The 25,057-nt window shown below is 48.2% G+C and overlaps 1 protein-coding gene across 1 annotated transcript; it reads right to left on the minus strand.

The window, feature by feature from the left end:
- Nucleotides 1–2,998: 2,998 nt before the first annotated feature.
- Nucleotides 2,999–24,703, minus strand: PNPT1 (polyribonucleotide nucleotidyltransferase 1). Its single transcript, XM_078610040.1, has 28 exons — nucleotides 24,437–24,703; nucleotides 23,733–23,793; nucleotides 23,510–23,584; nucleotides 22,770–22,875; nucleotides 22,134–22,183; nucleotides 21,594–21,657; nucleotides 20,695–20,742; nucleotides 19,917–20,030; nucleotides 19,237–19,423; nucleotides 19,000–19,051; nucleotides 18,343–18,400; nucleotides 17,665–17,761; nucleotides 16,514–16,616; nucleotides 14,373–14,443; nucleotides 13,883–13,919; nucleotides 12,939–13,005; nucleotides 12,030–12,119; nucleotides 11,467–11,520; nucleotides 10,735–10,844; nucleotides 10,211–10,282; nucleotides 9,889–9,952; nucleotides 9,289–9,372; nucleotides 8,597–8,680; nucleotides 7,672–7,778; nucleotides 6,446–6,501; nucleotides 5,653–5,731; nucleotides 5,162–5,209; nucleotides 2,999–4,523 (listed from the first exon to the last, which is right to left on the minus strand). The coding sequence occupies exons 1-28, from the start codon at nucleotides 24,673–24,675 to the stop codon at nucleotides 4,365–4,367; spliced, it is 2,436 nt and encodes an 811-aa protein (XP_078466166.1). The 5' UTR covers nucleotides 24,676–24,703; the 3' UTR covers nucleotides 2,999–4,364.
- Between the last annotated feature and the right edge of the window lie 354 nt (nucleotides 24,704–25,057).

Raw genomic sequence — 25,057 nt, forward strand, 5'->3', positions numbered from 1 at the left:
GCACGACGGGGTTGGGGGGGTTGGTCAACGGGGGGGGGGGGGCACGACGGGGTTGGTCAACGGGGGGGGGGCACGACGGGGTTGATCAACGGGGGGGTGCACGACGGGGTTGGTCAACGGGGGGGGGGTGGGCACGACGGGGTTGGTCAACGGGGGGGGGGGGGGAGGTGCACGACGGGGTTGGGGGGGTTGGTCAACGGGGGGGGGGGGGGCACGACGGGGTTGGGGGGGTTGGTCAACGGGGGGGGGGGGGGCACGACGGGGTTGGTCAACGGGGGGGGGGGCACGACGGGGTTGATCAACGGGGGGGGGTGGGCACGACGGGGTTGGTCAACGGGGGGGGGGGGGGAGGTGCACGACGGGGTTGGGGGGGTTGGTCAACGGGGGGGGGGGGGGCACGACGGGGTTGGGGGGGTTGGTCAACGGGGGGGGGGGGGGCACGACGGGGTTGGTCAACGGGGGGGGGGCACGACGGGGTTGGTCAACGGGGGGGGGTGGGCACGACGGGGTTGGTCAACGGGGGGGGGGGGGGAGGTGCACGACGGGGTTGGTCAATGGGGGGGGGGGGGGCACGACGGGGTTGGGGGGGTTGGTCAACGGGGGGGAGGGGGGGTGCACGACGGGGTTGGTCAACGGGGGGAGGGGGGAGACAAGACGGGGTTGGTCAACGGGGGGGGGGGGGGTTGGGGGGGTTGGTCAACGGGGGGGAGGGGGGGTGCACGACGGGGTTGGTCAACGGGGGGGGGGGCACGACGGGGTTGCTAACGGGGGGCACGGCGGGGTGGTCAGTGATGGGCACAATGGGGTGGCTAAGGGGGGCACAACTGGATGGTTAACGGGGGGAAATGGGGTTTGGGGTAGGCAAATGGAGCCCCCCTGCACTGGGAATGATTGGGGCCTCAATATTGCCAACTTCAAGATTTTGTCGCTGTGTGATTTGTTTGTTTTCGCGTGGGTGAGAAATGTTCAGACCTTAAGCTGCTGTATAAGGGTGAGCCGCGGGAGGACCTTGGTGTATGTGTGCACTATATGTTGCACTTCTTTCACACCGTACGTGTAAAACAAAGTGACGGCCAATAACCCTTAAACACTACAAACGCTGAATTGCAAACGCATCGGAGGAGAGCAACACTCAAACCACGCACAATTCAAATAACACCGGCAGGCAACACAGAAATATATAACTCGAGAGGAGTTGGTTAACCACAATGTTAAGGAAGGAATTTTAAAAAGGTCACGGAAGGGAGGGAGTTTTTTGGCGAGATTTATGGGTTTGTCTCACGACGAAGTTTGTTTTCAAACTCGTGGTGACAAATACGGTACCGCACATTTCTAAAACTGAGGTCGTGCACATTTCGTCGTGTGTATGGCTATGCATTTAGGATTCTGTATGAGGTTACTATGTTTCATACTGTGTTGACAAGTGTTGTTGACTTCAGGTGTAACGAGCAACATCTAGCCACGTTTTGAGGTTCGTTTGACAACTTTAAAGCCTTCAGCAGTTGTCAAAAATGGCTGGGGGTGAATGAGGGATACGGTGTGGGCTTAGTGACTTTGGGTGACTGAACTAAATGGGATGCACAGATGACTGGAGTGTCTGATGTCATCCCTTAGGCTGGTTGCAAAAATAAACACCTTCCTGGAAATGTTTCTTAATTCATCATCGAAGACAAGAAAACCGTGGAGGCCAAACTGCAGGCCCGCAATCAACATGTCACAAAGCACGATAAATAAGAAGTGGATTTTATAACTTTTATATTTGAGACAGCAAAAATTAACCCGTAAAAACAAAGTTTTTCACTATAAATCCTTTATATGCGTGGCATCGGTTTTATTTTATTATTCATTTCTGTTTTTCTTGAGTAAGAGTTTCATTTTTATCACATTGGTATTTTAAATTAAATATGAAAAAAATTTTTTCCTATAAAGTGGAAAATTTTGGAAATTTTTTTCACGAAAAGAAATTGTCACGCACAACGAGTCTGTGTGCAAAATGTCAGCTCGATTGGATCACGGGAAGTGGGTTAAAAAACGACCGAAAGATTTGCACGGTCGTAAGCGCGCAAGCAAGTGAACTTAATATAAAGGATTTAAAAATATATATCTGCACTTGCTCCCTGGCAGCAGAGGCAGACACGGGTCCTCCTGGAGCGGTCACACACACACACGTTTCTAAATTCAACACTCCACACACCACAGCACAGTCAGCCACGAGCGAAGTGACCGCGTTACCACCATGCGTTGTGGCCACGAGTACATTTTGGAATGCGTCTCATAGGGTCCGGAAATGCGGCCCTTCTGCAAAAAAAAAGATGTGAAAGAGAAGACGAGAGACATGTGATGTTCTATGGGACAAACATTAAGTGGCTGGGGTGACCAGTGTGGCCTTGACTGGCTGGTGTAATTACAGGGCAAAGTTCACAAGTCATGCATCTGGGCCTCACTCATTCAGCGTGTTTCTCACGTTCTCAAGGCAATAATGCCGATTCTACGTTTTCAGCAAGTAAAAAACTGGTAGTAAATATCAAACATATTGAATTCCATCTCTCACATCCCTTGATATAGCCAGTCTCGTGGATTAGCCAGTTCCAGGCTTATAAGCTCCTGTGGCTGGTTGATGTACCGAGTGGCTGGGGTATTCTCTGTGACCAGTGTGGTCCGTGTGGCTTAACATTATTGAGGTTGTCAGTGTGATTTGGGTGGAGAGGTTTAGGTTGGTCATCAGCGTGGCCCTTGCGGTGACCGAGGGATATTGGGTGAAATGGGTTTTGGGTGTTCCTCTTGGTCTGAGTGATTGGGGTTTATTTGTGTGGTCAGTGTGGTTTTTTTTCATTCAATGAGCTCACTTTGAACCAGATTATAGCTGGGATGGCTTGAACACAAGATAAAATCATAATTTTTCCAGTTAAAGTAGACATGCCCCGATGAATCGGTCCATCATGTGTAAAATACAGCACTGATAAGAATAGCAACAATTGTACTGAACATGTCGCAAACATTATGAATAATTGTTTTATTCAAGTGTTGACCACTTTTGAAAAAAATATGTCACAACACCTCATCCACAACAGCAGTGTACACAAAATTCTCCCCCCACAGTGCTCCATGGTACACCCTGATTTAATCTAATTTCTAACACCGTTTCACAACTGAAATCTCCAAAACAAGTTAACATTTCAGACCAATGTGCCTTGACAGCAGAAACGTGACAAACATTTGCAACATTAGCAATGTGGTAATTTAACAATAAAAATTTGAACCGTGACATTTAAAAAGACACGTTTGGTACATGAACAATTACGAATCAGTACACATTATGTAACTAATAAATCCATGTGCAGTTTATAACATATTAGAGTATCTCTTACCGTGCAAATAAATTCACGGATTTTATAGTTCAGATGGGAACAAGTGCGACATTAATTTATTGGTTCTTCCCGTACAGCAACAAACAAGTGAAGACTGCCACATAAACCATTTATGAGGCAACCAAGACCATTTATCCAAATGCACAAAGTAACTATAAAACAATGTGCGGTTCACTCAATAACGCTTCAACCGGAAGCATTAAATGTACACTGCTACACAAATCTCACGTAGTTGAATCGCAAACATAACTACCACATACAAGCTTTCAGCCTCAAATCCAAGTCGTGAAATAACCAATATCTTTAATAAACACACATACACACAAACCCCGCAAGCTGTTGATATATAACAATTTCATTCACATTCCTTTGTAATTTCAGTTGATATATGTACAGAGTATATTCTTTATTAAAATACTGAGCGACAAGCTAACACGACCACCGGCAACAAGAACGTTAACCCATATTATTTTCTTGACCAAATAAAGTATGTGGACATACTGGACATGTGAAAAAGAGCTTCATAGCTCATCAGATTGCTCCAGTCTCAATAAAGATTCTGATGTGCAGGAACGGACACCCTCAGAGCTCAAAAACCATTCCAGAGGCCACAACAGGTTTTACAATCACCTTCGCAAGTCCACAACCAACCAATAAATCACAACTTGGCAGGAAACAATCATTCTGACCCCGGCAGTCCCAACATTCTTGACTGGGGATAACAGTCCATTAAGTGCGCGATGAAAAAAGCAATATTTTTACTCCAGGCTGAATCTGCTGTAGAAATCAGATATTCATGCAGAATATTTTTTTGACAGAGACGGTCGAGGACGAAGGTTGATGCCCACATATCCAGCGGCAAGAGAAGAGTGGACTCCAGGCGAATGAGTTTGACAAGGAAGAGCAACATGAGGTTTCAATTATTCTGCTGTGACCACATTTGGCCACCAGTCCCATGATGTAACACCGCAGTGCGGGGGGAGGGGCTCGGCAGCGCTACTTGTCAGCCTGCATGGCCAGGGGCCTGTCTCCGGTCATGGAGATGGACTGGCGGTCTCCGAGCGTCTTCGCGGGAGTTTGGGAGCCCATCGCCATGAGCACCTTGCGTGAGAGACGCATGCGGCCGTCCGTTGGGTCCCTCCCAAAATACTTCACCTGCCGGAATGTGAGACAAGGTCAGGGTTCTACGGTGGCATGACCATCGGAAGGGCCGCACTCACTAGAAGACGCAACCCCAAAAATCCAACGGCTTTTGTAGATACACACCGAGGCTGTGTGTCGAGGGCTCTCCATCATGAGTTTGAAGCTTCATTAAAACATAAAAATGTGCAAATCTGCAATGTCTTTAATTCTAGATTTTTCTAGATTTGAAGCTTTCGTGACTGCAAGGATTCATACTCTTAGTTCTTTCGGTAAAGTCACGTAGGTAAAAAATGAAATAAAAAAAATAAAAAATGCCATTGATGGCAGAAGGGCCTTGTCTATAGGGAGCTCTAGATGATCCCTCTGGAGGGTATTTTGGCTGACTCTTCCACGCTGGCCTGAGGGCTTTGAAGAAATAGGAGTACCCACAATTTACCCCATCACACTGCCGATCGACTGTGGTGAACCCATTAACACTGCTGGGTGAGAACAGTGGGAGCCTTTATGTCTCCTTAAATCCTCGCTTAATCTCAAAAAAATTATTCAGGAAGGTCCTGCACCTGGAAGTTTGGTCAATTAATTATTAAAGAGCGTTTGGCTTCACGTCAGAGGAAACCAGAGTGCCAAGACAAGAGGAGAACAGGGCTCACCTGAATCTGCTGTCCCACCTCAAGGTTGAGCGCACTGGGATGCTGTATCTGCACACACACACACACGCGCAGTGCACAATAATAACACCAACTTTCACCGACAAAGTCGAGCACCGCAATTCACTTCCCGCCACGGTCCAAGACGTTCGTAATAGTAAATGATAATGACCTGCATTTGCTCTGCAAAGATTCACTGGGTCTCGCGATTATTTAATTCTGGCTGGTCCTGCCCTCCATTGTGATGTTGATTGGAATTGCGTGGGAGGAAACCGGAGTGCGCGAAGACAATCCATGCACGCAAGCGAGTGACACGCGACACTGCCAATTTCTGACCACCTCGCAATCCCCACACAGCTGGTAAGCCCTGATCGTCACTCACCCATCCCCGCATCGACCTGGCCCAATGCGCCCATTTGTCATTTGGTAAAATGCAAAAAATATATTAACGGTGTAAAAATAATACATTTGTACGCAAAGATCGCTGAACGCACCCGTCTCTGGTCAAGCTGGGAGTTGTGCAGAAGCACGGGAGTCATGTTGGGGTACAGTTTCACCATCACACCGGAATCCCTGTGGCGATGAGAGTGGAAGAGAGCGATGGTCAGGCTACGATTGGAAAAACAGTGCCAAACGAGCACGAATGTTCGTACTGGATGTTTAGTCATGTTCCAAGAGTAAATACAACATTTGGGAAGTGTTCTTTCTGCCATGATGCACCTCAAAAATAGAATAATATTCCAACTCTTTTATATTTTCATAACTATTCCTTCTACGTCAGAATTTAAACATAAAATTACATTTGTTAATTGGTCACTATAGTAACTTGCTTATTTACCCCATCCGAAGACTCGTTTTAAGGAGGGTTCCTGCTACATTGGGATGTTTGGCCAACACAAATTACATTGTATGTTGTTTGCTATGAATTTAAATAGCGTTCACCTATACCTTAACACTTAATTTAAAAAAAATTCCCACAACACTAAGTTGAATGTGTATGCTTAACTAGTATTATCGCGAATAATTAATGTATTAAGGCTTTGTAAAAGGCTATCGTTGACCTTTCAACAGACAATTACGAGAATTCTATGTTTGACCCAAATGTTCTTTGAAAGTTATGAGCTCACCTGACTATAAAATGTATCCAACTCAAAACTGTTTATTAATGTGCAGATCAGCAATTGAGCGTTCAAAATAAACTAATTTTATCCAGTCAGAGTTCAACTAGCGCTCAATTCAGCGCCGATTCTGTACACCACATAGACCACGGCCACGGGAGCAACGCACCTGATCTCCGCGATGGTTGCCGTGTAGACGGCACCAAACTCGAGCCGCTGCTCCTGCTGCGGGAGGAATCGCAAACCGTGAGCCACGAGATCGAGACCTGCGAGCAGCGACAAAACAAGCACCTCGCTCCACCGTCGCAAACGGCTCATCGTCTGTTTCTGGAGACCGTTATCGATCATTAAGCAATTTCTGTGCCACGGTATAAGCCAGGGGTCGGCAACCTGCGGCGGCTCTGGCTGCCCCCCTTGCAGCTCATTGGCTGCCTCCCTGTGGCTCTATGGCTCCCCCCCCTTGCGGCTCTTTGGCTGACCCTTGCAGGCAGTCGTTTTTTTTTATTCTTAAACATAATTTAATGCAAAGATAATTAGCAATTTATTAAATATGACAGGGAATGGGTCACGATGGAATGTCTTCGTGACGACAAAATGTACATTTTTGAGAAAGAATAACTAAGGGGGTCAAAAGCGAAAGACAGTTTATTCCATCACCTATTCTGTTTAAGCCAGAATTTGTTTGTCATATGCTGTATACATGCTGCTGTGTTTGTGTACAAGTAGCTCTGCGTGTGATGCGGCTCTCGAACTATTTTGGCAAAGACAAAAAAATGGCTCCTCTTCTTTGAGATATTGCCGACCCCTTGGTCGAACCAGCACTCCTCCGGATATGAGTTACATGCAATGCGATACAGTTTACTGGGTGGCACGTTGCGCCATGAACCCGGCGACACTAGAGTTCAATTTCCTGGACACTCACGATCCATTGAACCGTATTGCGGGAATCAATTACTTAGCAATTTGTATAGGTTATATACGATTGGGTCCTGTAAACCCTGCAGCCAATAGATTCCACAAGCTCTGAAATAGAAACATCGCAGTAATTAAAGAAATATATATAAGCGGCCTGTGTCAATTTATCGAAAAACGGAGAGGGGAAAATGTCACAACTATTACACATCGATGCAAACGCATGTTCTTAATTTACCATTGCGATTGATGTCAAATCGCCACAATCAAATTGCGATTGGGGACAAAATGTCACATGGCTATAGTACACCAAAGACAACAAAGTTCTGAAATTATCCAAATGTCGAATCGCAACAATCCATTGAAAGATTGCAACAGGGGTGGGGGGGGGGGGCAAGTCAATGTTATGCACCAATGGCAAGGCAAGTCCGTAAATTTACGACCGCAAAGAATTCCGTCGTTCCCAACGCGGCGAGAGCTCACGTCGTCCTTGCAGATGTTGTCGATGAACTCGCGCGCTTCGTTCATGGCGTCGGGCGTGGGCGCGAACACGGAGTACGACTCCTCGTCCAGCTGGCTGATGGTGACGCCTGCTCGACGCAGTCGCGCGCAAGACACGGAGACCCCCCAGCCGCTCGCTTTAGCCTCGTTCACCAAGCTCCCATTAAAATGTGGGAGATATAAAGAATCGCCGAGTTCGTCAGATCTCTGAAGCCAAGCAGGAATTAGCCCGGGTCATGTTTAGATGGGTGTCCACCATGCACAAGCAGGTTGTTAAAGAGCCTTGGGTGCCTTACATGGTAGGCAACTAAGGTTCCTTCCCCCGCACCTCCAATTAGCACGGTTGGCTACGTACGGTGAGAAAGAAGTTCTACATACATAAATGTGAAGGCTCATGGTGGGCAACGAAGGCCAATGCAGAAAAATCCATTGATGAACTGAACTTCTATCCTCCCACCTTCACCAATGCCCATCGGCCAGCGTGGTGAAGGAAGGTCAAACATTGCCCGCGACCCACACGGTGTGGGCGGGGCCCTATCCAGCAGTGGCTGAACAAACATCTGTAATTTAAAATGATTACCATTACACTTATTCACCCAGGAAAATCTGAATCTCAAGACTTATTTTCAGAAGGAGGCAATGTTACTATGTGTAATGCAAATTGAGTAATTTGTCGGTAACTCTTCAGAACTGGGATGTTTGGCCAATAATAGCATTTACAAAGTTTTTTTTTTAGCTACGTGAGGAAACCACAAAACCCAGAGAAAACGGATGTGAACAGGGGGAGAAGAGACAAGCTCCATACAGAGAGGTGCCCTCTAAACTGAGTGGGAAATCAAACCCAGACTATTCATGCTGTGAGGCGCAAGTGTCGCCACTGCGCCACCCTAAAGATGGGGCAACTCACCCGTCTCGGCCTGCAGTCTGTTTAGGTTGTACCCACCGGGTCCCACGAACCTCGACCTCTTGGACAAGGGGACCTGGATTGTGTCTGAAACAAAGATTAATGTAAAATATTTGAGTGGTGCAGTAGTTGGCGTACTTCACTATGAACCCAGCAACCTGAGTTTGATTCCCAGGCACGATATTAATATCTGTGGCGAATATGCAAACCGGTCCTGACCAACTTACATTGACCCCTCGAAGTATGGTCAAATCTCCCTAACTGACACAGTATGGGGTGGCCTTCTCATTCAGCCTTTGACTGATAATGGGTAATGACTTATTACAATTATCATTTATTTTTAACGGTCCATAAGGTTGCGGCACTCATTAATTAATATACAAGGGGCACCTTTTAACTGTGGCGATTGAAGACGCATGGAGGAGACGCACAACGTGATGGCCTGATAATGTTCAGTCTGTCTCGGTCATTCCAATCCGAGGCATTTACCGTCATCCCAAAGCAGTGAACACTTATCGAGCATGAAACAGTGCGCCGTCCCTAACAGCAGGGACATTAGTCCCACGTGCGCGCTCGCATCATGTGACGTATCACACACGTGTGACTATTGAAGCAAATCAATTGGCTGAAATCCGGATTTACATAAAGGTTTGCGTGGCACTAAGCGACGTTGACAGCCGACGCTGGGACCTTACCGACAACAGGGCCACTCTCTTTGCGGTTGGGCCTGGGCTTGGCGATGGTGTTGTTCATGATTTGCAGAATCTCCGACTTCGCCACTGCCCCACAAATGGGTACATATATAATACATAGGGAAAACGCACACACACACAGATACGAGCTTTATTTGTAACTTAATAAAGGGGAATTGGCCTTTGATGAAATCTTCCAGAATGCACCCGATCTTAACAATTCTCTGAAGCTTAGCAGGATGGAGCATAGATAGTATTTGGATGGGCAACCACAATGTAGTACAGCTTTTATAGGCTTTGTTGCACTACACTTCTATGCTCCCTGCCTTGACCAACCCCCCACTGCCCAATATGGTCCAATATATCCCCCACAGCATGGGAAAGTCCCATCTAACAGCGGATTAAGAGGCATCGATAAAGTGCCGTGCACATACAACAAAATGGTTGATTGAAAAATCAGTACCGCAATACTTTCATCACCAAACGCATGCGAGAGTACAGTGTTAGCAATGAATCACGATCACAACCCGGAAGGGTGGCGACAGGCTAGTGGGAGTGCCGGCGGTGTAACTGCCATGCGAACAGGATGGCTAGCCCCCTCACCCGTGGCTTGCTGGATGGCTTCCATCACCACCTTCAAGGGTATTCCTGGCAGCTTAATGTCAGCCTGAACACAGCGATAGACAAGCAGAGGGGGCATGCACAGCAGCCATGTAACAATGCAGTGAAATTCAGGCCTCACGTCGTGTTGTAAATCATATGCAATGATTACATTTAGGGCAAATATTACATATAGGGCAAATGTGCATGCTTGTGGATGTGTGTTCGGGTGATCGTGTGTGTGTGTGTGTGTATGGGTAAATGAGTGTGCATGGCGAGTGTAAAGGTGTGCGGGCAGGCGGTCGAGCAGGTGCGCTGGTCTCACCTGCAGGGCCGTGATTCCCTTCTTGGTTCCCGCGAGCTTGAAGTCCATGTCCCCAAAGTAGTCCTCAATGCCCTGCGAGTGACAGCGCCCATCAACACACACAGCCACATTGCAATCAATGGGTGTAGAAAGCATTCGGCAAGGAAAGGGATGAATTAGCTGATCGGGAGACTATCTGGAATGTTCTTCCTTCCAATATTAGGAAGCCACTGGACAGCTGTGCACTTTTAAATCATCTAGATTGAAAACTAATTTCTTTAGAAGTGCTTTTTGTGTTTAGTTTGTCGACCTTCCCCCGCACCTCCGATTAGCGTTGCTGGCGAAGTACAAAAAAAAAAAGTTCAACATACATACAGGAGTTGACGGGAAAATTGCGACCAGGTGCGACAAAGCACCGTCATCTGGAGGCCCGAAGAGGTTGAAAGGATGGGGTCGGGAGGGCACAGGGTGGCACAGAGTCACGAGGACAGGGGGCACAGGGTTGGGTAGGGCGGGGGGCAGTGGGGGGAGCGCGCAGGGCTCACCAGGATGTCGGTGAGGAGGCGGTAGTCCGAGATGTCCCGCGGATTCTCTGGGTCCATCTTCGCCACCAGACCCACGGCCACGCCCGCCACAGCGCTAGAGATCGGCACGCCTGGCGTGGCAAGACAAGAGGCACGGTACGGTACGGCGCCAAAGCGAGGGAAAACGTGGCCAAGGAACAGCGATGCCGATATGGGGGAAACGAAAGGAAAAAGAAATAAAATATGGGAAATCAATAACTCGGCAAGCAGCGACCTATCGATCCTTATGCTCATGATTTACACGCCACCCAATCGTAAGGTGTGGGAAGCCATTACCAATAATTTATGCAAATGGTATATAGAAAAGATATGGTCATGATACATTTAAGTGAGTGAAGAGACGACGCCAATGAGATTTTTGAAAAATGGGCCAAAAAATATGCTGCCTGGAATCGAATCATAGCCGTGAATCATGGAAATGGGAAAAATCGCCAGGCAAGGGGTGAATGGTTACACACGAAATAAAATATCTACTGGTCACTGTTAAGTCTGACAGTGCCAACTCAAAATAGTGAGGAGTGGTGGCGCTCATCTCCTTTGGCGGTTCCTGAGCCAATGGTGAAAATTATTTTTTTTTAAAGGCAAGCACAAGTGTCCATAGGAGGATGACCGCTGCTGACTTCCAACAAAGTGGTACTGGTTTCATCAATGACCAGGGGGGACGATGGGCAACTCTCCTATCCCAAAGCTCACCTGCGTCCATCAGAGCGAGACTTCCTCCGCACACGGACGCCATGGAGGACGAGCCTGGACGGGACAAGCAGAGGAGGAGCAACGGGCGTCGAGGAACGTTAGAAATAAACGTCGACAAACGTCGACAAATGGACACAACGGAGGCGTGACGGTGGCTCAGAGGTCGAACGATCTGATCAAATTTGAGTCATAGGACCCTCCACCACCCGACATAGCCGAACAATATTAAATCACCACGTCTGCAAGCATTCAACGTGCCAATGGTTATTGGTTGTGCACACCGGTAACATGAAGAACAATTCTCACAACGAAAGTTGGCAAATTTAGATACGCAACCAAACTCTCACAAAACCAATTTGCTTGGCCGTGTGTAGGGTGGTAGAAGGCTTTTTATCGACATAAAAACGTGCTCAGATCTTTACGTGGGCAAAAAAATTAGAATCTAATTTTGAAACAAACGACAGTGGAGAAAAAGTGGCCATTCATGTTCTCGCTAGTGCAGGGACCACCAGGGTGGAAGGAGGGGTGGGGAGGTTGCCCGTGTCACGCGGCCCTCCCCTCACCGTTGGATTCCAACACGTCGGACGTGACACGGATGGTGAAGGGGAAGTCCTTGGGGATGACGGGCCGCAGGCCCTTCTCCGCCAGCGCGCCTGGAACCAACGAGCCGCACGGGGTCAAAGGGCAACCCCCTCACCACATGGCGATGCCATTTCACAAGGCACTCTCTGTGCGTGCGCATTTATCTGGTGGTAGATCTGGGCGTGGCTGTATGACTGGACTGCTACTATTACTGCTGTTGCAACTACTAATGCTCCCACTGCTGAAGTTGCTATCATTGATGCAACTGTTCCTGCTGCTGTGACTGCTACGACTTGCTGCCATTGTTATGGTTGATGTTGTGACTATTGCTATTACTGCTCCTGCTATTACTGCTACTGTTAATGCTGCCCCTGCTGCTGTTAATGCTGCCCCTGCTGCTGCTGATACTCCTGCTGCTATTTTTTTGAAAACTAATTTCTTAAGAACTGCTTTTTGTGTTGTTGTCCTTCCCCCGCACCTCCGATTAGCATGGTTGGCTACGTATGGTGCGAAAGAGGTTCAAGATACATACATCACTGCTACTGCTCCTACTACTGCTGTTGTTACTGCTACTGCCACCCATACTGCTGCAAACTGCTACTCCTGCTGCTACTGCTGTCATGGCTGTTGTTAATGCTGCTGCTGCTGCTTTTGCTTCTGTTCCTGCTGCTTCAACTGCTGTTATTGCTTTTGACAATACTGCTACCGATATTGCTACAACTACTGTTGTTACTACTGCTGGTATTACTATTACGTTGGTGTTACTCCTGCTGTTGTTGTTGCTCCTGTTGCTGTTACTGCTGCTGTTATTAATACTACTAAGGCTGCTAACTATTGTTGTTGTAGTTGTTACTGCTACGGGTATGACTGTGGCTGCCGTGTTGGCGCACCGTGGCCCAGCTCTCTCCGGTTCAGTCCGCTCACTCGGCCGATCTCGTTGGTGGCGTATGGAGGGAACTGCCGGGAGAGACACGGTTAAGCGTAAACAAATGCCACGTAGCTCTCTCCAGAAGGTGGCGATCGTTGCCAACCGTTTAAAGCGAGCTACTTAATGTTTGTATTGATATCAGCAGGGCTTACTATCCCACTGACAATTATCCGGCTGGCTGGTAGACCGAATAGGCACACACGTCTACCAGCCGTAGCCATAGCGAGAGGCACACTGGACGCGGTGTGCCGAGTACTGAAAAATGTTCCCAGTGATTGACGCAGACAGACTGAGGTCATGTTAAACTAAACTAAACAATTTTTTATTTTACCACGTAAGGCCCACTGAGCAATTTCGCTCTTTTTTAGAAGTGACCTGGCCACAAATGATAGCTCAACGAAGTGGCTTATAATGTGGAAATTTATAGCAGCCAAATAATCTTAAACGCATGTTTCTAAATGTGGAGGCAAAGACTGAAGGACCCGGAGAAAAATTCACGCAACCATGGGGAAAACACACAAACTCCAAATATACAGCAGTCGTCAGGGTCGGGATTGACCCGCGACTTCCTGGATACCAGGTGAGGTAGTTAATATCTCAGCACTGTGGCAGGGCTGCATGCCACCAGGTTTATGATGGCAGACGTATTGACCATTAGTTTAAAGTTGACTATTTCTTAGGTGATCCGTGCCTCCAGGGGAGACCAGACGATTTGTTCTCATTCTGCTTTGATCCCATTGACAAAAGGGATGGATCTGCATGTCTTGAGATGCAGTCGCATTTAAATGCCACAGGATTTGTTGTTGTGTAGGGTTAGTTGTACGAACATGCGTCAGATAAGTGTCTGGTCAACTGTACAAGTTAAGTGATTGCAGTCAGTTTTGTATAAATTAAATGAATACGCACCTCGTAATGAAGCATGAAGTTTCTATCCTTCACCCCGCTGGAACACAAAAGACAAATCAACATCTTAATTGAACGATGATAAGAATAAAAACAATAATGTACAGCTCTGTCAATCCACGGCTGGATGAAGACCTCCCCCACGCTGTGTCCGCCATGGGGTTTTTTCGACTATACTTCACCATCTCTGGTCAGTGCGGGTTAGCGTAACAGGGACCAGGACGGGTTCAGATTGCTTGCCACCGATGTTAGCCGTGGCCAGGAATTGAACTCCGAGTGACAGGTCCACTCAGCCTCAAATGATTAGCTGGTGCAGTGTTTAAACATCACCACTAGGGAGATAAAGGTGTGGTGCTGGACACCCACCCCCTCGTGTGCCGTTCTGGCCTTCATAGGTGCTACTCGCTTACAGCACTTGCCAGCAGTTTATTAAGGCTATTACGGAGGATCTTTGTCTCCGTCTCGAATCAAACCTCGCAGCGATATCTCCCACCTGCCAAGCGCAGCGATGCGGTCGGTTTTGAGCGCCGACTCCATGGAGTCGAATGTCACCGAGCACAGGACCTGCGCGCGGTCGGCACGACGACACACGGAAGGGTGAGAGGTGGCTCCGCGGAGAGAACATCGAGCCGGCAACACCGACAGTCTGGGTTCAGCATCCTGGCTTCTGCCACCCGTGATTAAACCATATTGTCAAGAGTAGTGAGTTTGTGGTCTCAGCTCAGTCACACATTACTGCGTAAAAATAAACACACATGAAATTAACTTTTTCACAATTTTTTTGGCTAAATTCAAGATGCCAGATTATTTTTAAGTGTCCGTTTGACTGTCGTGCGATGCACATTTATCCGTAGCAGGGCTTGCGGATAATCGCAGCGACCCCTCAGTGTTGTGGGTAACAAAGAGTCACTTGAAGGGGCCTCCCAGAAGTCACTCTATGATATTTCCTTGCGCGGGCCAATTCACGAGGTGACATGCCACTCAGCAACACTTCTGAATGGACGCTTTCTCGTCTCCGTGACAGAATGGCGGACAGCACAATTGCAATAAAAAATAAGTTTAAGAAAAAGACAAAAAAAATACACAAGTTCAACAAGACAACACAACGATGATTTTTGTTTAAAACCCCCTCTCTGGTGATCAGATTCATGTCTTCACACAACGACCGAAACGCCTCCCCCACCACCACCCCCCCCTCCACCAGGCCCGATTCACACACTGGCCAATGCGTCGTCATTAACCACCAGCAATCACGTGGATTGCCAGCAGAGAAACGTTTCAGCCGATTCACAAAAAGCGACTCTGGCTAATTACCCTCAGCAATTTGCTGCACAAAAGTTAATGGCCCATTAGACGTGGGAATTCTACTCCAAATGCGTCCATACCACCCCCTCCTCTGGCCCGAACGAACATTTGGGCCGTGCTCGCCTCCACGGGGGGGGGGGGGGGGGGGGCGGTGGCGGCGGCCCTGAACTGGCGGCAAAAAATCATTGCCACTCAACAAACGGATTGGGCCCCCAAAAGGAGTGATGGGGCCCCAAGCCAATAACCACCATTCCAGAATTTTAACTCATGACCTTTAAAAAATGTGCGGGACTATTATGTAACCTGCCACTGCCAGGTTACATAATAAAAAAAACAGAATAATTTAACCAGACTGAACAAATAAAACAATGTGGGCTGGAGAGGATATCAAGTGTATCTTTGCACACACAGGCATATGTGCACGTGTGTGTGTGTGCGCGTACGTACACGTGAGTCTCCAATGTGTGCACGTGTGCTTGTGTACGTACATCTGCATCGTGTGGGGATATCTGCGTGTGTGTGTTCATGTGCACGCGTGGCCGCATTATGTGCGAGTGTGCATGTGTGTGCGGGAGTCTGCATTGTGCGAGTGTGTGAGTACATGTGCACAAGTGCATATGCTTGTCTGCAAGAGTGCGCCCCTGTATGTGTCCCATGTGGGGAGCAATAGTGTAGTGGTTAGAGCACCAAGCTACGAACACGGCGGCCCGAGTTAGATTCCCTCTCAAGGCCAACATCAGTGACGAATATCTGAACAAGTCCTGGGGCCTCAACTAGGTTGACTCAGCCTTAAATGAGGACCTGGTGCTGTGCGTAAACAGCACCACTGGGGAGATGATGGCGGCCGGGCGTAGTGTTACCCACGCCACCCCCTCGTGCGCCGTGCCCTTTTTCTACGAGCTTGCTAACAGTACTTTCCGCAGCAGTCTGTTGAGGTTATGGGGGGGAACTTTATATTTGTTTGAGTCTGTATGTGGAACAGACACGCGAGTGTTTAGATTATTTGGCTACTATTCATTTCCACGCAATAATCCATTTAGCTAGGCTAGCATTTGTGGCCAGGTCGCTTCTGAAAAAAAAAGTTAACAGCTCAGCGAGCCTTACCTGGTAAAATGAAACGTTTTTTGTTTGTGTGATTTGCCTACGTTTCCTATACTTTGCACGCCTATCGTGTGTTCGTACTGTTTGTTGTTGCAACTTTCTGACTCGCCCCCTACTGGACATCCATAAAAACAGAGCTTTACAGCTCATCGGATTCCTCCAGTACAAATAAAGATTCTGATCCGATTCAGAGTGTGCGTGGGCGCGTGCGTGCGCGCGCGCGCGCACCTGCGTCTGGCCACGCTGGAACAGCGCCGAGCCGTGCAGGGGCCGGTAGAGGTCGACCTCGCACGCGATGTCGCGCAGGGCCGACAGCTCCCGGCCGTCGCACCTGCGCCGCCCGGCACCCGTCGTCAGTCAGGGGCCCCCGCGCCGGCCACAAAAAAACATTCCGAACGCAACGCAGTCGGGCCCGTTGTGCACCCTTACTCCACCGCTCTCGATGATAGTTATTAGGATTGGGAGAGGCCTTCTCTCCAGCAGTGGGCTGACCGAGGTTGATGATAATGATGATTTCTGCACGGTCGTGACCGAGTCTCAAGACTCAAAATGGAAAACTACGCTTACTGCCGATTGTTTTGTTGGTATTGCAAACCTATACGTACGGCCCATTGTGTGAATCCACTGCTGGATGAAGGCGTCTCCACACCGTGAGGGTAACGGGGGTTTATTTGACCATACTTCACCACGCTGGTTCGTGTGGGTTGATGAAAGCGCGGGAAGGGATAGATAACGGGAGTACAAAAAGTGCAGTACAACCTTGTATGTAGCTGTATAGCCCTCTGTTGACCATACTTCCCCATGCTGGAAAAGTATGGGTCAGGACCAGTTACAATATCACTCACCACTGACGATAGCCACGGTCTCAAATCAAACAAACCCTGGCTGCTGGGTTTGCAACTCGGTGCGCTAACTACTGCATCACCGCTCCCCCCCCCCTTAATCCCTTTGAAACTAAGCTGGAAACCAGTTTATTCGTGAAGGTTCAAGGCAAACTCCTGAGGAAATATCTATTGTCGGTTCCGTTATTTCATAGATATGGCTTTTCCATATTTTACTTGAATACACATTGCATATGATAATACTCCGACTAATTTTTGCGTTAAACTAGTTTTACGGAATGTACTTCGAGTGGTTTATATTCAACGCGTGTTTCCGTCTCGCACGGCAAGTTTCTGTTGTTTAGTACACGTGCATCTGTAAAAGTGAAGGTGGCAGAGCAAGAGCGAACGGTGACGGTTACAATGACAACAATTACACGCAAGGAATGACAGAAAGAACGGACGAATTAATGACGGTTCATGAATGGGTGTCAGAACGGACAGATGAATGAATGAGATTTTTATGCAAAAACAAAACTCCATAGTCCAGCAAGTCACCTCTTGTATTCGTTGAGAATAAGTCCTCGGAAAACCTCCTTGGTGATCACGTTGAAGGCCTCGATGATGTCATAATGCTCAGCATCCGTGAACGACGCTGTAAAAAAAAAATAATGAAAACGCTTACGTAACACACGGGGAGGTGAAAGCCCCTTGGGCGAGCACGCATCTGTAGCTGGAATAATTCAAGTGACCGAGAAATGTTTTTACTTATTGCAACACCAATCGAGCTACGTACCCAGCTCGGTCGATACTCTGTCCCTGTTTCTCAGTTAATGAATCAACGTAACCCACCATGTGCTTGAGCCGGACTACACATGAACACATGAATACTTCCAGCGGCCCTAAGAAAGAAACGTGAGTGCGGTAAAATTAGAAGCACGCGTGGGGGACGGCTCGAAAATATTCCCACTTCTAGCACCCAATTAGTGCCGCCTTAGATGCCTGCATTGTTCGATAATTATAATTATAAAAGTCGATAATTATCGACTCTGGGCCGTTTCGAAGCAGGATGCCTCTGCGTGTCCCACGGGCCGCATGAAACGAAGCTGCAGGCTGCGTCTGGCTAGCGGGCCCGTGGGGGTACCCCCTCCGCCGTGTTAGCTGGTGTAACCATCTTCGTCGGCGCGGCAGTCGTCACGGCGACCGTGACGTCGACTCCCGTCACTGTTTTCTCACCACGCAGCTGCTCCTCGGTCTCCAGGCGGAGTTTGTTGACGGCCTCGTCTCTCGAGATCTGAACAAACCCGGCGCGCGCACACGTCACGACGTCAAACGGCGGCCAAATCCGGTCCAGCGGAGTGGATCCGGATCCAGGTTTTCAGGCTGCCTGTGTCAGTTGTAGTTCTTGTTGGGTGTGGTTGATGATTTTACACTCAGCTTTTAGGGTGTTTGCAAATGTTTCCATGTATATAGGGTTAATTAATTGAATCAATGTAATGCATCTAACCCAGTAGTGAGGTTCTGGATAATTTGGCATAATCTTTGCCCTTTTTTAAAAATGGAACGTATGTTTAATGTTCATGCTTTGTTTACATAAAAAAGAAATGCATTGTTTTATTTTAATTTTATAACATGTCCATGCAAAGCCCTTTTGTCAATCCACTGCTGATTAAGGGTCTGCCCACACCTTGCGGGCCATGGTAGTTATTTAACCTTGCTTTAGCTCACTCTTTAATGTCATAATCTAATAAAATTAAATAAAAATATTTAACGGTCACATAACTTTTTAGAATTATTGAACACAATACAATGAAGCATTTTTTGATTTTTTTGATACTTAATAAAAAAAAATCAATATCGTATTATCAATAACATGACAACGATAGCGCTCACCTTGTCGTGGGTGTAGTCTGTAAATATCGCGTAAACCTCCTTTGATGCCAACCTGCGATCCGGAAAAACCTAAATTAAACAACGCACTCAACACAGCCACGCTGGCACGAGCAATTATGAAGCGCCGGCAGCCAAACCCAGCATGAGCAATCGCGACCACGGTGCCAATGAGCCGGATGGTGCCAGAGAGAAAGAGGCAGTGGTGGCAGCAGTGGCGACGATGGAGGCGTCACTCACTGCCTGGCCCTCTCCACCATGTCGGCGCGGGGGACCCACAGCTTCTGCGGCGTGCGCTTGGCGCGCCCGTGCTGTCGTGCCAGTTGCTGGATGGCGAGCACCACCTGCGTGGTGTGCTTCACGCCGACCTTGATGGCGTGGCACAGGTCTTGCTGCAGGACGTCCTCGGCCGCGGCCTCCAGCATCACTGCACCGAGAAACGCGCAGTCACCCCCGAGGTTGCCGAGAGTTGAGCCGAGAGTTGAGCCGAGCCACGGGAAGCCACGCTAAGCCACAGCCAATCAGGGTGATCCAAATGTGCTCTTCGCCAATGCCCCACAACGGGCAACTTCGGGAGTTGAAGGTGCCCAGCTGTGGCGCCTGGCAATATCTTGCGAGAAGAAATGCTCAACACGTGGACTAGCACCGAAGACCGCGGTTGTGGTGGCCATGAAAACCTACGTGCTCAATAAACTAAAACTAAACGATGTTTTATTTCGGCAGGTAAGGCCCACTGAGCTATATAGCTCTTTTTCAGAAGCGACCTGGCGACAAATGACAGCTCAACAAAGTGTCTTATCTTGTGGAAATGTATAGCAGCAGCCAAATACTCCAATCCCACTGAGCCACATAGTGTTAAGCAGAGTCAGAGGGAGCCACGCTGAGCTGGTGTCTAACGCAACGAGCCGCAAGGGACTCACCCACAGAGCTGCTGACCCCACCCGTGACGATCATGTTGAGCGAGCTCTGGGTCAGCTCACGCCGCGTTGGGTTGATGACCACGTCTCCGTTCACGATGCCCACGCGCACCGCACCTGGGGGGGAGGGGCAATGGGGGAGCACGTGTAGAGATGCCTCACTCTATACACGCGGTGCTCTGTTGTCAATCTACTGCCCGCTATGCTATGCCGGTCATGGAGATTATTTGACCGTACTTCACCCACGCTGGTCAGGGCGAGTTGAAGGCGGGGAGCATAGATGTGGGGGCATAGAAGTACAGTACAACAATTTATAATCCTGCGCTGCCCTCTGATGACCATAACGTAACCTCCCCAACAGACATTAATAGGCGATGTTCACGGTTGTTGCCCATCCAAGCACTAGCCAAGTTAAAGCCACCTGGGCGTTTGAGATCTGATGAAATCGGGTGCATTCTGGGTAATTTGGTCAGAGGCCAAACATCTTACGGAAATACCGGAGTTGGCACAAGGCAGCAGCAGACAATGATGACTATTGTCCACATGGATTTCTTGAAAGGATTAAACTGGTATTCAAACAAATTTTAAACAATTCTGTTTTTAGCAGATAGACAGAACGCCACCACTCTACGCAAACGCTCTAAAATATTGCCATAAGCTGCTCGCAGTAATTGTGCCGCTGGTAACGACTGCCATAACTTTACCCAAGCGACTCATTGCCTTTCACAAAAATCCCACTTCCCAGTGTTTTACGGATCTGAACCGATCCCAGTTTACTTACCCACGGGTCCGTCCCACGGGATGTCAGAGAGTGCCAACGCTGCTGACGCTGCAACACCAAGCGACAAAAGCGATTGTAAATAAGTTAAACGAGGAAGAAAAATCATGCATATGCACACACACTTTAAAGCATGACAACATGCGTCTGTCCTTGGGAGTGTTTAATTAGCGTTAATAATGGTAGCGCCAGGCGTGCAGAAAAAAGGACGTTCGTAGGCTGCATAAAGTCAACAGAGCTCGGATAACGCTTCAACTGGATCGTGGTTTTCTATAGGAAGAGTCTCTAATAATACACAAGTTTTGGTCACATTTGGATCATATTATTGGATCATATTTACACGAGTTGTGGCCCCCACCCCCCCCCCCCCCATTACAGAGATGTTGACGAACGGACCGAGCTAATGCATTAACACTTTCAACAAAACTTGAAAGGAGTAGAAATATATTTTTTTAAATCAACAAACACACAAATGATAATAGGTGGCCATGGAATCACAGCAGAGCAATGGATTTAAGCGAGCTATGCACAGCTTTGAATGACATCTCCTCTTATGCAGGATTATATTTTCTCCAGGTACTCCAGTTTCCTCTCACATGAAGCCAAACACTCACAAAATTAAATTGGCCTGATATGTCAACGCGGAATCCACTTGCAAGAGTTTGGCACTCGGCGAGTTTTTTTTTCTGGGTAAAATGTAGCATTGTTTACTCTCCAGTTAGTGGACTGGCCAGCGTTGAAGAGTAGGCCAAGATACATTCTAGAGAGGCTATCAAGGGCTCCCTCTCATAAAGGCCCTTCCGCCACAAGCACCTTGACCCCTTCTCGTCTCGTAAAAATGATAGTCTTTGTGGAATAATCAAGGGATGGCTTGAACGTAAATCTCAAGAGGATGGATTTACCTCCATTGATGGCGAGAACTTCGGGGTCATTAACCCCGTCCACCGACAGGAGGTTGCAAATAACCTGAAGTGAAGGAAACGGAGACGCACGATGCAGGAACAGTTCCCAAAAATATCCTATCTTAATTTTTTCCCAATTATATTCAAATCGTGCCGTCGGTGTCACGTTGTGAGAGGAATACATATTCTATGGGTCTTTTGGTAAAGCCACGTAGATAGAAAAATGATTTTTACAAATACAGCTGTATTTTTTCACCGGAAGATGATTGCTTGTGTTGCAATCGAAACGTCGTGATATTTTTTTATTTTTCTATCTACGTGGCTTTACCGAAAGACCCATAGAATATGTATTTCTGCAGTCACGAAAGCTTTAAGTCAAGAGGAATACATGTCCACTTGGAACCCTTGCAGCGAGAAGTGCATCACCCTATGTCAAAGAACAGCCCCTGAAGATGACGTCACAGAATTACAACTGAAGTCACACCTATGAATGCACACAAGGTGCACGTGACAGATTTTCTGCCACGATTCCGCACACACCTGCGTGTCGTAAAAATATCCAGCCGGGAAGAGAGGCCTGATGGACCGATCTGTAACACAGCGATAACAAACACACAATTAGGAATAAAAACAGTAACAAACTGGTCTTGCTTATAACGTTCCAGTTTGATTTGTTTATTTTAGGGGAGGCCTTCATCCAGCAGTGGATTGACAAAGGCCCATAAAGTATCCAAACTATATGCCCGGGGGAAAAAAAATAACAACACTCTGTGGGTCCCCCCCCCCCCCCCCCCCCGGACGCCTTAAAAATAAACCGCAAGTATTACATCGGACACCGCGACGTCGAAGCACGGCCCCCCCCCCCCCCCCCCCGCGGCAGTCACCCCGATTCGCCTCAGTTATGGGAAGGTGTAGACGTGAGCACTCACGCTACCGCTCTTAAAAGCGCGGATAATAGAATGACGTTCCACTAAGACTTGTGGGAAAAGTCGAAGAAAGGATAAGGGCCCGCAGATAATAGGTGTTTTCACGAACCCGACAGCTGTCACGAATAACAGGAATCACCGCTAGTTTAGCCACAGATAAAAGGGTTTCTGTATATACAATATGACTTGTCGCCACTGTCAGTGGTCACCGAGGACTGGCACAGCAAGGTGCTGGGCCTGGCTGTCATACCGATGACTCGGCTCGTCAGGATCTCCAAGTCGGTGGTCCCGAGCTCTCGCCGGAGGTGGTTTGTGGGTATTCTCCCAGCAGCCGCGGCCTTCTGCTTGTAGTCGACCTGCACCACAGAAGAACAGATTCATGTTCATGAAATCAGATTATACATTGGTAGGGGAATGTAAATCAATGATTCTACGCATGTGTCACAAGCGTAAGGATCGATTTTAATAATTGAAGCAATGCACTGTTACACTAATACCTATCTCCACAATGCGGAAAAATGTATCATCAATCAAGAACCTTCCGAAATGGAGTCTTGAAAGCCAAGCGATGCTTCGGCTTGTAAAATGAATTCAACTGGAATTATTAAAAGCAATTGCTGTGTCAAGAGTTTTAAACAAGTCGATAATGAACAAATAATGAAGAGGCGTGCCGATTGCCAAACCATCTCCAATGTGCTCGATCTTGTCAGATCTTAGAAGCTAATGAGTTGAGCATGAATTGTGATAGGATAGGTGACCACTACAGTATATGCAAACAGATTATCAATCCAGTTACTACATTGTAAGCAGCAGAAGGCACTGCAAATATATATTTTTCATACTTCTCCGCTTCCAATACCTACGCTATGCGCCTGACCAACATTGTGAAGCATGGTCAAATAATCCCCATGAACCGCATGACAATCCAGTAGTGGATTGACACATTTGGCTATATACAAGTATGTACATTTATTCGAATACGACACTCACCACCAGCGGCATGAACTGCACTGTGGCCGCCTTGGCCTTGCTGACAGCCGTCACCATCACCGCCGTTTCCCCGAGCTACACGCAAGAGGGAACACAGAAACGCAACGTTCAACACGCGGAGAACAGAAGAACTGTCACTTTACTGGGCACGCAGTTCATTCCGTGCCATTTTCTTGTGCGCGCCCGGTTCTTCGTGGCGTCAGAGGCGACACTGAGATTTTACCTGAACGATAGCGCATCCATCTGCGAACCTCGCCAACTTCCCCGTAGAGATCTTAAGCTTCCTGTGACCAGAAATGACACACAAAATCGCTGATATAGGACTGAATTAAAAACACAAAAGGCACGACTGCCGATCACAAACAGAAGCTTGCTGGTCAGCAACAGAAAGGTCTCCATCTGAGACATCACATTTTCGACTGCCGCGGTGCAGTGAGGAATGAGGATGGTAGGACAGGGAAGGATAATGAGAAGTGAGGATAATGAGAAGTGGGGACGACAACACCAACAGAAGCAGCAACAGAAAAGCAGTATCAATAGTAGAAGCAGCGGTCGCTTTGACAGGGATGTCTACAGCAATAGCAGTACAACGAGAGATACAAAAACAGGACCATCAAGGAGCAGCAAGAATAGCAGGAACCACTGCACAAGCGGCGAGAGTAGAAGCAGTACAAGAAAGCCACGCAGCAGCATATGCAGGTAACAGCAGATAGCAGCAACAGAAGCATCAACAGAGCAAGAGATGCGAAAACAGCGGTAGGTAGAAGCAGTAGTAGCAGCGGTAGTAGTAGTACAAGCAGCAGAAGTAACAACAAAAACAGCGACAGCACCAGTGGGTAGCAGCAACAGCAACACGAGCAGCAGCAGCAGGTATGACAGCAGCCGGTGACAGCAGCCGGTGACCACAGCAGCAGCAGCAGCACGAACCGAGTTCCAAGCGCCACCTCGGCCTGGCCCCTGACGCCGCTTGCACTCCACGCGCTGGTGTGCGCCCAGCGTCGCCGGCTGCACCCGGGAGCCGAGCTGAGGCCTACGCCGAGGCCCATGCCGCCCCGCACGCCGCCCCAGCCGAGACGGGGCCCGCGGGGGTAGCGACGAGCGCAGAGAAGCAGCGACCTGAGGCCCAACGCGAGAGCGGCGGCATGGCGGGTACAGGGCGCGGCCATTGCTGGTTGGCAAGGGGGGACCGGCGGGGCCACGTGGGACTGGGCTTTTATTCACCCGCACACCTGATTCGGAGTCTTAATACGTTTTTTTTAATTTCTAACAGCATGCTTGAATATTTTTGGGGGGCAACTAACGCGTTATTGATCGATTTTGTAATTATGTATTATTGCTGTTGGTGTTGTCGATTGATGCTCTAATTTTCAGAAGTCATGGGTGGTAGTTTAGTTGGTGGTGTTTCGAATCAGCGGGCAGCAAAGTAAATTGGTTTTCCTATTGACTCATTGAGAGGCAGCGTATCGCTCTACCAAGGCGTGGGGTGAAACTCCACACTCTTCAATATCGTCAATAGCGCCGCTCTAAATGTGTTTATACTTGGATTTA

Source organism: Lampetra planeri, chromosome 33 (genome assembly GCF_965212315.1).
Source record: "Lampetra planeri chromosome 33, kcLamPlan1.2.h2, whole genome shotgun sequence".
In the NCBI taxonomy this organism is placed as follows: domain Eukaryota; kingdom Metazoa; phylum Chordata; class Hyperoartia; order Petromyzontiformes; family Petromyzontidae; genus Lampetra; species Lampetra planeri.

Coding starts and splice junctions, on each gene's coding strand:
- PNPT1 (XM_078610040.1), bottom strand. CDS start 24,675: ATGGCCGCGCCCTGTACCCGCCATGCCGCCGCTCTCGCGTTGGGCCTC. Junction 19,052..19,236: donor ATGGTGGAGAGGGCCAGGCA/GTGAGTGACGCC, acceptor TCCGGATCGCAG/GTTGGCATCAAAGGAGGTTT. Junction 14,444..16,513: donor TCCAGCGTGGCCAGACGCAG/GTGCGCGCGCGC, acceptor GACCGCGCGCAG/GTCCTGTGCTCGGTGACATT.